Source organism: Thalassophryne amazonica, chromosome 17 (assembly GCF_902500255.1).
Source record: "Thalassophryne amazonica chromosome 17, fThaAma1.1, whole genome shotgun sequence".
Taxonomy (NCBI): Eukaryota; Metazoa; Chordata; class Actinopteri; order Batrachoidiformes; family Batrachoididae; genus Thalassophryne; species Thalassophryne amazonica.
This window is the reverse complement of record NC_047119.1, coordinates 58,956,520-58,969,506: the sequence shown is the minus strand read 5'-3', so window position 1 is coordinate 58,969,506 and position 12,987 is coordinate 58,956,520. Positions and strand designations below refer to the sequence as shown.

Here is a 12,987-nt window from a genome sequence, read left to right as displayed (position 1 = left end):
CGCACGCACGCACGCACGCGGAAAGACGCCCTGTTTGTCACAAAAACATTTAAGGAGGACCGGAGATATTAGCTGGTGGCGTTTTTAACATGCCGACAGCAGATGGCGCTGTTTCATTTCTATTTGACTGATGGAGAGAAGCGCATAGAAGAAGTGGTTAAGAATTAGCGGCGAGTCTGACAGGCAAAAATAAAAATGAACCTAATCTTGCAATGAAAATGCTGTCCATCACATAGATAAAATGACACTAACTAAATAAAGACTGCATGCTACTGTACATCCGGAAAGTATTCACAGGAGTTCACTTTTTCCACATTTTATGTTACAGCCTTATTCCAAAATGGAGTAACTTCATAATGACGTGAAAAAAAGTTTTTTTTTTGTTTGTTTTTTTTTTTTGCAAATTTATTACAAATTAAAAAAAAACTTAAATCAGATGTACATAAGTATTCAGCCTTTGCTCAATACTTAATTTCTCTGGGTTGGCTGTGTTCACCATTTTGGCAGTGGTGACTCAAGGATGTTTCCAAGTTAGAGAGAAAGGGCAACATTTTACACATCTATGCACAGTTCCCTGTTTAGTAATGTGTCTATATATCACCAGTTTTTCTTCTGCTGTTGGTTACAGCTTCACATTTGCTTCTACAGTGCATATGGGAAGTATTCACAGCGCTTCCCTTTTTCCACATTGTTATGTAACAGCCTTATTCCAAAATGGAGTAAACTAATTTTTCCCTCAAAATTCTACTCACAACACCCCATAATGACAATAGGAAAAACACTTCAATTTTTTTTTTGTAAATTTATTAAAAATAAAAAACTTAAATCCAGTGTACAATACATAAGTATTCACACTCTTTGCTCAAAACTTTGTTAATGTACCTTTGGCAGCAATTACAGCCTCAATTCTTCTCGAATATGACGCCACAAGCTTGGCGCACTCTGGCTGGACCACTCAAGGACATTCACAGAGTTGTCCTGAAGCCACTCCTTTGATATCTTGGCTGTGTGCTTAAGGGTCATTGTCCTTTCTCATGGTCTGAAAGTCCTTCAGGTGCCTTTTGGCAAACTCCAGGCGGGCTGTCATGTACCTTTTACTAAGGAGTGGCTTCCTTCATTCCACTCTACCATATAGGCTTGATTGGTGGATTGCTGCAGAGATGATTGTCCTTCTAGAAGGTTCTCTTCTCTCCACAAAGGAATGCTGGAGCTTTGACAGAGTGACCATCGGGTTCTTGGTCACCTCCCTGACTAAGGCCCCTCTCCCCTATTGCTCAGTTTAGACAGGCAGCCAGCTCTAGGAAGAGTCCTGGTGGATTTGAATTTCTTCCGTTTACGGGTGATGAAGACCATTGTCCTCATTGGGACCTTCAAAGTAGCAGAAATGTTTCTGTACCCGACCTCAGATTTGTGCCTCGAGACAATCCTGTCTCTGAGGTCTACAGACAGTTCCTTTAACTTCATGCTTGGTTTGTGCTCTGACATGCACTGTCAACTGTAGGGCCTTATGTAGGCAGGTGTGTGCCTTTCCAAAAAGTGAAGCGCTGTGAATACTTTCTGGATGCACGGTACGTATAGACCTTCTTTCTTTCCAACTACTTTTTTGTGGAGCCACCTCTAGCGAGAACATTCATTCATGTCCATCACTGATTTTCACTTTTACACCAGAAATACCTCATTTATGATCATTTTGAACAAACAAACGTGCAAATGTGCACTGATAAAGAAATCTGTTGCTCTCTGCACAGCACATCTGGACCCAAAAGTCATATTAAACCCTTTGGAGCTTTCTGTACATTGTGTAGAAGAACGTATTTTAGTCAGCTGGATGTCTTCTACCTTGAAATAAATAAATCCCACAATATAATCATTGAGCTTTCAAATGCCTACTTCTGTGTCAATAAAATGCATAATTGCTCTGTGTGATCCAAATGAGAACGGGGAAAAAAAATTACATTTTTTGTCCATAACAATTTCCATTTTTGATGAACTGAAAAATTGATTACACCACAGTTCAAATCATGTATAAAGTCAAAAACAAACTTTTTTCCTCAACATGTCCAAGATGTGTTTAAAATGAGGGAGTCCAGCTGCAATTTGAGAGGAATGTTAGTATTTAAGAAGTCAAAGATTCAAACTTCTGTAAAAAGTCATTGCATTTCTGTTAAAGGTGTTAATATTTGAAATAATTGTCCTGATAACATCAAATTATCTGGTACTTTAGTCAGCTTTAAAAGGCTCTATAAGATCAATATGATTGCTTGTTATAATCTGATGAACTCGGTTTATAGATTTGTTACTGTTTTGGGGAATTGTACAGTGTGTTTGGTTGTGTGTGTTTTTTTTTTTTTTAATTGATTAATTTATACTGTCTGTGTTGGCATTTACTGTTGGAAGTGTGTGTGTGTGTGTATATATGTATGTATGTATGTATATATATATATATATATATATATATATATATCTATATCACGAGGTCTGTTAGAAAAGTATCCGACCTTTTTATTTTTTCAAAAACCATATAGATTTGAATCATGTGTGATTGCATCAGCCAAGCTTGAACCTTCGTGCGCATGCGTGAGTTTTTTCATGCCTGTCGGTTGCGTCATTCACCTGTGAGTAGGCTTTGTGTGAGCAGTGGTCCACCCCTCTTGTCGGATTTTTATTGCGAATAAAAGTCTGAACAATTTGGAGCTTTGCTGCATCAATTTTTTTTCCAGAAACTGTGAGAGACCTCCAGGTGGACACCATTCGGAAAATTCAGATGGCTTTGAGGGACGGTTTTATGGGGATTACACAGATTAAGGAGTGTTACAGCCGGTTTAAAGACCGCCCACAGCGTCTGAGAGCGTGCCGCGCTCCGAGCGCCGATCAACAGGCTGAATCAACCAGATCATTTCCAACGTGAAGGCTTTGTTGATCCGGGACGTCATCTGACTTGCACAAAAATGGCAGGAGACGTGGACATCAGTACTTTTTCGGCACATTCCACTGTTACAGGAGTTTTTTTCATGGAAAGAAAAGCGGATGGATGCGGTCTTGGCTTTCAGACGGCTGTCGGTGGGTTTTCAGTCGTGTGACTAACCGAGAAATTGTGGATGAGCCTGGACATGCCCCAACATGTCCTGTGAGGCTTCATCACGGCGTTGCTTTGCGCCATGCGGCTCCACCGCGACGCACGGAATTCCTCCGCACGTCTGTCTCAATGTGCCGAAAAAGTGCTGATGTCCACGTCTTCCGCAATTCCTGTGCTAGTCAGAGGACGTCCTGGATAAAACACAGTGTCCAGTTTGGAAATAAATGGCACATTCCACTGTTACAGGAGTTTTTGTTATGGAAAGAGGAGCAGAGGAATTCTGCGCGTCGCGGCGGTGCCGCATGGCGCAAAGCAACGCCGTGTTGAAGCCTCACAGGACATGTTGGGGCATGTCCAGGCTCATCCACAATTTCTCGGTTAGTCACACGACTGAAAACCCATCGACAGCTGTCTGAAAGCCATCTCCAAGCCGTCCTGTGAGACCAACACGGAGGTGGTTTTGTGCCGCGCCATGAGCGGCACGGTGGCGCATCCGTCCGCTTTTCTTTCCATGAAAAAAACTCCTGTAACAGTGGAATGTGCCGAAAAAGTACTGATGTCCATGTCTCCTGCCATTTTTGTGTAAGTCAGATGACGTCCTGGATCAACAAAGCCTTCATGCTGGAAATGATCTGGTTGTTTCAGCAGGGTTTCAGTCTGTCGATTGGCGCTCGGAGCGCGGCGCGCTCTCAGACGCTGTGGGCGGTCTTTAAATCGGCTGGAGCAGTCCTTAATCTGTGTAATCCCCATAAAATCGTCCCTCAAAGCCATCTGAATTTTCCGAATGGTGTCCACCTTGAGGTCTCTCACAGTTTCTGGAAAAAATTGATGCAGCAAAGCTCCAAATCGTTCAGACATTTATTCGCAATAAAAATCCGACGAGAGGGGTGGACCACTGCTCACACAAAGCCTGCTCACAGGCGCTGGTTATGTGATCACCAGCCTGAAGGATTGCTATGAGTGAAAGATCATCTTGAAAGAAGATGGAAACGCTAGCGAAGAAGCTATTCCTTCACTGATCTACGAATAGAAGTGTGACAAAAATGTAACCTGCATGTGACCCCCCCCCCCCCCCCCCCCCCCCAAAAAAAGGACAAGCATTTCATCCCACGCTCAGTTTTATTTATTTATTTATTTATTATTTTAAAGGACATAGAGTAATCTGGAATTTTATTTTTTGGTACCCTGGAATCTTCATCAAAATGTTTTGTTATACCCCCCCCATGAAAAATATGGTGAAAAGTCATAGTCCAAGGTCAAAATTCTGGCCCAAAACTCTTACATTGGGTGACCTTGTTAACTCAAACAGTTTGAGTGAGTATGGATTAAATGTGGTGGAGTGCTTGTGTGTTAGTCACAGATAAAGTGGTTCAGTTTGGGATAAAGTTGATAAAACGTCAAGGCCACAGAGAACTACGTTTTCTGGAATCGCAAATAAATAATTTGCATGACTTGGTGACGTAAAACATGTAAGGTGCTGGTGTTGCCCTCAATGAGTGCTCCTTCTAGTTGGCCTTTTTTTTTTTTTTTTTTTATATATATCAAAAAAAAAATCATCAACAACAACAACAAAAAACCCTTGAAATGTTAAAACAGTTCTTATATACAAAGACATACATTCTGGAATAAGATACAATATCAGCAATTTTGTTGGGTATTTAATGTTATATCACCTTTTATTTGGTGCATGAAGTATAGTTTTATTGTTAAAATATAGATGAGTGAGATATGAGGGAATAATAGTCTAGAAAAATCATATTTATGTTCCTCTGAGGATGACATGAGTTTGACTAAACGACGTATTGAGACAACAATTTACAAAATTCTTGCTTCAGTGTGATTCCAAACCAGTGTTTTCCACTTCAGAAAGGACATGCAAATTGTGCTGGGATCACTGAAGCAGAAAGGTGCCATCAGGTCCTCTTTCATACAAGCAGACTTCAAGATTCTCCTCCTCCAGCTTCACCTCGTTTGAACTGCAATTAACCGGGAAGGGAAAGAAACAGTCATGTGGAGTTTCTAACAATAAAAATAATCTTTGTATATATCAGGAAATGAGTACATTTTTCCCTATAGGGTGCGACTGACTTTCAAACTGCCCCCCTCCCCCTACCAATAAGACTACTGGACTTGTGGCACAGTCTTGTTTTTAACACCAAATTATTCTAAATATACAGAACTGTTTTCCCACCAACATTATGTTATTAAAAAAAAAGTGGTTAGATTATTATTTTTTCTATTCCTTTCATTTTCTCTCTTAAATGTGCTATGAATGATCTTTTTGCCACTAGATGTCGCACTTGTGCCACTCTTCATGACCTAAACAAAGATTTAAAAAAAAAAAAAAAAAACTTGCCATAGGAAAATAGACATTTTCACGGCATATGTGGGTTATCTTCAAAGGACAGGTATGATGACGGCGGCATAATATGTCAGAATCGTGGTCCTATTACTTGCTTACTTCTAGTATATACTACAGTAATAGTAGGGTTGTAGGATCCAAACCAATGTGGGTACATATGGAGTTTTCAGATGTAGAGAATGTATAGATTTTGGAGCTAGAACTCAGCACATCTAACAATGGACCTCACTCACGAGCTGTTCTTAAGAACAAATTTGTTCCTAAATCCTGCTTATGAAGTTTTTACAGAGATAATGGCATTCATCAATAATACGATATTGCAGTGATATTTCCGTGATATCTCTGTCCATTATTATATGATGTTCTCCACTCAGATTGCAATAGCCAATCACAGATTAGCCTTTCTGTCCATCATTTACCTGTATTTTGGCATAGCTTGGCGCCAGAAAGTTATGTTGGATCCAGAAAGGCTAGGACCAAAAGTTATATTGGATCGGTTCCCACTGACCAATAGCGTTAGAGCTTACTGCCAACAGCTAGCCAATCAGAGCGCAGCATACGAAGGTCAGGAACTAGCTGACAGATGCTGGTTGAAAAAATGGCAACAAACATGTCAACAACAGCAGAAAATCGTCTGCCAGCGAGGTTTGCTGAGTTCAGAGGAGGAACTGGTGGAAATATTGAACTCCAAGGATGCCAAAAACACTAAGAAGGTAGACAAGCACGCTACTGATGGTTTAGAAACAATCATCGCATCAAAATCGTCGATCACAGCAATTGGAGCTGAATCAACAAATTGTCACTGGACAGAACTTGACAGGCAAGGGCTTGCAAAGTTGTTACGAAAATTTTACGCTGAGGTGCGGCTTAATTTGCGAGGGGGGTGGAGAACATAATTGATGGATGGCAAGTCGTCCAACATAGAGAAATATTGGATGAAGAAAAGTTATATTGGACGAGGCGTAACTTTTCTTCATCCAATATTTCTCTATGTTGGACTCCTTACCATCCATTATTTGTATATTATGTTTTGGTAATTTACAGAGTATTGTTTTTATTCTAAAATAAATTAAATGTACACTGTAAGAAACGATAGCCCCATTAAGTTAAGTGAACTTGTGTCTTCTCTTTTCTAATGGCAAGTTTAAGATATTGGACTCACGTTTATATGTTTTCAAAATGTGAATTTAAAGCTATCCATTGTCTTCACTAATTGTGAGTTGAAATGATGCTTATCTTTAAGGTGAGGTAACTGATATTCAGTTGAATTAATTCACATCTTCACGGCAGCTGGTGACCATCAGTTTTTACAGTGTAACCTGCACTGAGGCTACTGAATAGAATTTTCTTCCTGGAGCAGTACCTCCACCTCTGAACTGCTGCAATTCTTTTTTCTCTTTGCCTGCTGCGCTGAAATTGATTCGCTTTTTGCTTTCTGCATTTTGTTTCCTCTTTGAGATCTGTTGTTGAGAAAGTGTAGGTACACGGACCCACAACAGGGGGCGCAAATGAACGGACAATGGAGGAAGTCAAATAACAACACTTTACTGTTGTGAATGGGCACAACAAATACAACAGATTACAACAATGGACAAAAAGCCAAATCACAAAAGGTGTCGTGTGGGCAGGCTCGAAGATAGGAGACGTCTGTCCAAAGCAGAACCGGAACCACACGATTTCCTCCGCCACCAGACCCCGGGAATACTGGAGCCGCCAAGTCCCGAATTCCCAGGTGGCCACTGCCTCCACGTGTCGGACCTGGTACTGCTGGCGAGGAACAAAGAAACAATTAAATGTGGGCGCGTTTGCACCCAGCAATCCGCACAGCAGGAAAACTACCTCCACCTCTCGTTGGAAAAGGAGTCTGTTATACAACGCACAAAAGTCACAAAAGGTTACTGTCACACAGTTAGCTGAGAATGTTACCTTCCAGGTAGAACGATATCTCGGCAAAGAGGTGGAGACGTCGTCCTGCTGATGTACCCCTGCTGATTGGTAACAGCTGTTGCAGGTGATGCGTGACAGCTGTCACCCTGGCTGCTCCTGTGAGGCGGCTGCGCCCTCTGGTGCCTGGAGCCCGCACTCCAGGCAGGGCGCCCTCTGATGGTGGGCCAGCAGTACCTCCTCTTCTGGCGGCCCACACAACAGGACCCCCCCCCCCCCCCAACGGGCGCCTCCCGGCGCCCGACCAGGCTTGTCCGGGTGGCGGCGGTAGAAATCGGCCAGGAGGGCCGGGTCCAGGATGAAGCTCCTCTTCACCCAGGAGCGTTCTTCGGGGCCGTACCCCTCCCAGTCCACCAAATACTGGAAGCCCCGGCCCATCCTACGGACATCCAAAAGTCGGCGTACAGTCCAAGCCGGCTCGCCATCGATGATCCGGGCAGGAGGCGGCGCCGGACCCGGAGTACAGAGGGGTGAGGAGTGATGAGGTTTAATCCGGGACACATGAAACACAGGATGGATCCGCAGTGAGGCCGGCAGCTGAAGCCTCACTGCGGCTGGACTGATGACCTTCAGGATCTTGAATGGGCCGATGTAACGGTCCTGTAACTTGGGGGAGTCCACTTTGAGGGGGATGTCCTTTGTGGATAACCACACCTCCTGCCCTGGCCGATACGCAGGGGCCGGGGTCCGCCGACGGTCTGCATGGGCTTTTGCCCTCATCCGGGCCTTTAGCAAAGCAGAACGGGCGGCACGCCACACCCGACGGCACTTCCGTAGGTGGGCCTGGACCGAGGGCACACCGACCTCTCCCTCAACCACTGGAAACAACGGGGGCTGATACCCCAGACATACCTCAAAAGGGGAGAGGCCGGTGGCTGAAGACACCTGGCTGTTATGGGCATACTCGATCCAGGCCAAATGGGTACTCCAGGCCGCCGGGTGTGCGGCAGTCACGCAGCGCAAGGCCTGCTCCACCTCCTGGTTTACCCGTTCTGCTTGCCCGTTGGTCTGAGGGTGGTACCCGGACAAGAGACTCACCGTGGCCCCCAGTTCCCGGAAGAAGCTCCTCCAGACTTGCGAGGAGAACTGGGGACCGCGATCGGAGACGATGTCTGTTGGAATCCCATGCAGCCGGACGACGTGGTGGACCACGAGGTCCGCTGTCTCCTGGGCTGTTGGGAGCTTCGGGAGGGCCACGAAGTGGGCCGCCTTGGAGAATCGGTCCACTATCGTGAGGATGGTGGTGTTACCCTGGGACGGCGGGAGGCCTGTGACAAAATCCAGGCCGATGTGGGACCAGGGGCGATGAGGCACAGGCAGCGGCTGGAGTAGACCTGATGCCCTGCGATGGTCAGCCTTGCCCCTGGCGTAGGTGGTGCAGGCCTGGATATAATCCCGGACGTCGGCCTCTAGGGACGCCCACCAGAAGCGCTGCCGGACAACTGCCACGGTTCTTCGCACCCCTGGATGACAGGAGAGCTTGGAGCCGTGACAGAAGTCCAGGACTGCAGCCCTAGCTTCTGGTGGGACGTATAGTTTGTTCTTCGGCCCAGTTCCGGGGTCCGGGCTTCGTGCCAGGGCCTCCCGGACGGTTCTCTCTACGTCCCAGGTGAGGGTGGCCACGATAGTGGACTCCGGGATGATGGGTTCCGGTGGATCCGACAACTCCGTTTTGACTTCATCTTCATGTACCCGGGACAAGGCATCCGATCTCTGCTTCTTGGTCCCGGGACGGTAGGTGATCCGGAAGTCAAAACGGCCGAAGAACAGTGACCAGCAGGCTTGCCTGGGGTTCAGCCGCCTGGCGGTCCTGATATACTCCAGGTTCCGGTGGTCAGTGAAAACCGTGAATGGCACGGACGTTCCCTCCAACAGATGTCTCCACTCTTCAAGAGCCTCTTTCACCGCAAGGAGTTCTCAATTGCCGACGTCATAGTTCCGTTCGGCCGGGGTCAACCTGCGGGAAAAATAGGCACACGGGTGAAGGACCTTATCGGTCTTCCCGCTCTGGGAAAGCACGGCTCTTATCCCTGAGTCCGAGGCGTCCACTTCAACCACTAACTGGCGACTAGGATCGGGCTGCACCAGAACGGGTGCAGACGAGAAGCGCCGTTTCAACTCCTTGAACGCGGCATCGCAACGATCCGACCAGGTGAAGGGGACTTTTGGTGAGGTCAGGGCTGTCAGGGGGCTAACTACCTGACTGTAGCCCTTAATGAACCTCCTGTAGAAATTTGCAAAGCCGAGGAACTGTTGCAGCTTCCTACGGCTAGTGGGTTGGGGCCAGTCTCTCACCGCCGCAACCTTGGCCGGATCAGGAGCGACGGAGTTGGGGGAGATGATAAACCCCAGGAAGGACAAAGATGTGCGGTGAAACTCACACTTCTCGCCCTTCACAAACAGCCGGTTCTCCAACAACCGCTGCAGGACCTGACGTACATGCCGGACATGAGTCTCAGGATCCGGAGAAAAGATGAGTATATCGTCTAGATATACGAAGACGAATCGGTGCAGGAAATCCCGCAAGACATCATTAACTAATGCTTGGAATGTCGCGGGGGCGTTTGTGAGGCCGAACGGCATGACCAGGTACTCAAAGTGACCTAATGGGGTGTTGAATGCCGTCTTCCATTCGTCTCCCTTCCGGATCCGAACCAGGTGATACGCATTTCTAAGATCCAGCTTAGTAAAGATTTTGGCTCCATGCAGGGGGGTGAACACGGAATCTAATAATGGCAACGGGTATCGGTTGCGAACCGTAATCTCATTCAGCCCCCTGTAATCAATACATGGATGAAGTCCGCCATCTTTCTTGCCCACAAAAAAGAAACCTGCCCCCATCGGGGAGGTGGAGTTCCGGATCAGCCCGGCAGCTAATGAGTCCCGGATGTAGGTCTCCATTGATTCGCGCTCAGGTCGTGAGAGGTTGTACAGCCTGCTGGACGGGAACTCAGCGCCTGGAACCAAATCAATGGCACAATCGTACGGACGGTGCGGGGGAAGGGTGAGTGCCAGATCCTTGCTGAAGACGTCAGCACCCAGACGGCCAATCGATCCGGGGATTGTGCTTTAACATCCATGGGATGCCCAAAATCACGCGGGAGGTAGAAGGAGTTACAAAAAACTCAATCTCCTCCCGGTGGTTTCCAGACACCACCAGAGTTACTGGTTGTGTCTTGTGTGTGAGTAAAGGGAGGAGGGTGCCATCTAGTGCCCGCACCTGCAATGGCGAAGGAAGCGCCACCAGAGGGAGCCCTACCTCCTTTGCCCATCTGCTGTCTAGCAGATTCCCTTCTGACCCCGTGTCCACCAGTGCTCGGGCTTGAAGGGTTAAATCCCCGCTCAGGATTGTGACTGGGAGTCGTGTGGCAATTTGTGTGTGTCTCACTTGAATGTCTTGACCCCCCCTTAGCCCAGTCTCTAAGGGTGAGTGTTGACGTTTTGGCCGTTTGGGGCAGTCGCTCTGTTGAGCTGCAGAGAAAACACTCTCCACGGATCAGCCTCCCCATTTTGGCCCTGTGCGTTTCCCTAACAATGTCACCAGGGGGAGCTGTTGCCCCACAAAGCTCTGCGGCTGTGGAGCGTGGGGAGGGCGGCCCCTTTTCGAACCCGGAAGGGAGAGGGGGGCGCGTATCCGGTCACGTCCTTCGCCTCGCTCCCGACGGCGTTCCTCTAACCGATTGTCTAATCGTATAACGAGATCAATAAGCCCGTCTAAATCCCGCGGTTCGTCCTTGGCCACCAGGAGCTCCTTCAGGACCAACGACAGTCCATTTACGAAGGCGGCACGGAGGGCAGTGTTATTCCAGCCGGACCTCGCAGCCACGATGCGGAAGTCGACTGCATAAACAGCTGCGCTGCGGCGCCCCTGTCTCATTGACAGCAGCACGGCTGAAGCGGTCTCTCCTCTATTTGGGTGATCGAACACTGTTCTGAACTCCCTCACAAACCCATCATATATCAGAAGGAGCCGTGAATTTTGCTCCCAAAGCGCTGTAGCCCAAGCGCGTGCCTTGACGCGAAGCAGATTAATTACATAAGCTATCTTACTAGCATCAGTCGCGTACATGACGGGACGTTGTGCGAAGACGAGCGAACACTGCATAAGAAAGTCCGCGCATGTCTCCACACAACCCCCGTACGGCTCCGGAGGGCTTATGTATGCTTCAGGGGAAGGTGGGAGGGGTCGTTGAACGACCTGTGGAACGTCACTGTTGCGCACAGGATCGACAGGAGGGGGAGCCGCAGCAGCGCCCTGAGGGCGCGCTTCCACCTGCGCGGCGAGAGCCTCCACCCTGCGGTTAAGGAGGACGTTCTGCTCGGTCATCAGATCCAGCCGAGCCGTAAAAGCGGTGAGGATTCGCTGCAACTCACCGATCATTCCTCCTGCAGACGCCTGTGCGCCCTGCTCTTCCATTGGCCGTTCAACAGCCGGTTGACGCCCCAAGGGGTCCATGACGTTGGCCGAGATATCCTGTTGAGAAAGTGTAGGTACACGGACCCACAACAGGGGGCGCAAATGAACGGACAATGGAGGAAGTCAAATAACAACACTTTATTGTTGTGAATGGGCACAACAAATACAACAGATTACAACAATGGACAAAAAGCCAATCACAAAAGGTGTCGTGTGGGCAGGCTCGAAGATAGGAGACGTCTGTCCAAAGCAGAACCGGAACCACACGATTTCCTCCGCCACCAGACCCCGGGAATACTGGAGCCGCCAAGTCCCGAATTCCCAGGTGGCCACTGCCTCCGCGTGTCGGACCTGGTACTGCTGGCGAGGAACAAAGAAACAATTAAATGTGGGCGCGTTTGCACCCAGCAATCCGCACGGCAGGAAAACTACCTCCACCTCTCGTTGGAAAAGGAGTCTGTTATACAACGCACAAAAGTCACAAAAGGTTACTGTCACACAGTTAGCTGAGAATGTTACCTTCAAGGTAGAACGATATCTCGGCAAAGAGGTGGAGACGTCGTCCTGCTGATGTACCCCTGCTGATTGGTAACAGCTGTTGCAGGTGATGCGTGACAGCTGTCACCCTGGCTGCTCCTGTGAGGCGGCTGCGCCCTCTGGTGCCTGGAGCCCGCACTCCAGGCAGGGCACCCTCTGGTGGTGGGCCAGCAGTACCTCCTCTTCTGGCGGCCCACACAACATCTGTGTCTGCTCGTGGCCATGCAGCCTCATGCCCCTTCATGGGCATTGATGGACCGTTACTCATGCTAATCATATGTTAATTAGGCTCACTTACGTGGAGATGGGATTCATTAAGTTAAGAACACAGCTGCGAGCAATTCTGCGGTTTAAGAACATGTTGATGATTCTGATGTAGAGTTTTCTTCGGAACATCTTAAGAAGGAATCTAAGAAGCTATTGGTGAATGAGGCCCAATGTGCACTTGTGGCGTAAATTTATGGCATAAACTTGAAATACTGTTGTGTGGGCCGCCCGAAGAGGAGGTACTGCTGGCCAACGCCAGAGGGCGCCCTGCCTGTAGTCGGGTTTCAGGCACCAGAGGGCACAGTTACTACCCAGGAGCCAGGACTGACAGCTGTCAGTAATCATCATCACTGCACCATAAAAGCCTGGAGGAGACACCACATC

At 47.9% G+C, this 12,987-nt stretch overlaps 1 protein-coding gene across 2 annotated transcripts in view; it reads right to left on the bottom strand.

Moving 5' to 3' along the window:
- Positions 1-4,557: 4,557 nt before the first annotated feature.
- LOC117529600 (huntingtin-interacting protein 1-related protein-like) overlaps positions 4,558-12,987 on the bottom strand; it is a 52,179-nt gene continuing 43,749 nt past the window's right edge. For both annotated transcript variants that reach the window (XM_034192429.1, XM_034192430.1), the window contains exon 26: positions 4,558-5,052. In XM_034192429.1, coding sequence (XP_034048320.1) covers positions 5,017-5,052 — 36 coding nt within the window. In that variant the 3' untranslated portion in view covers positions 4,558-5,016. The remainder of the gene's footprint in view (positions 5,053-12,987) is intronic.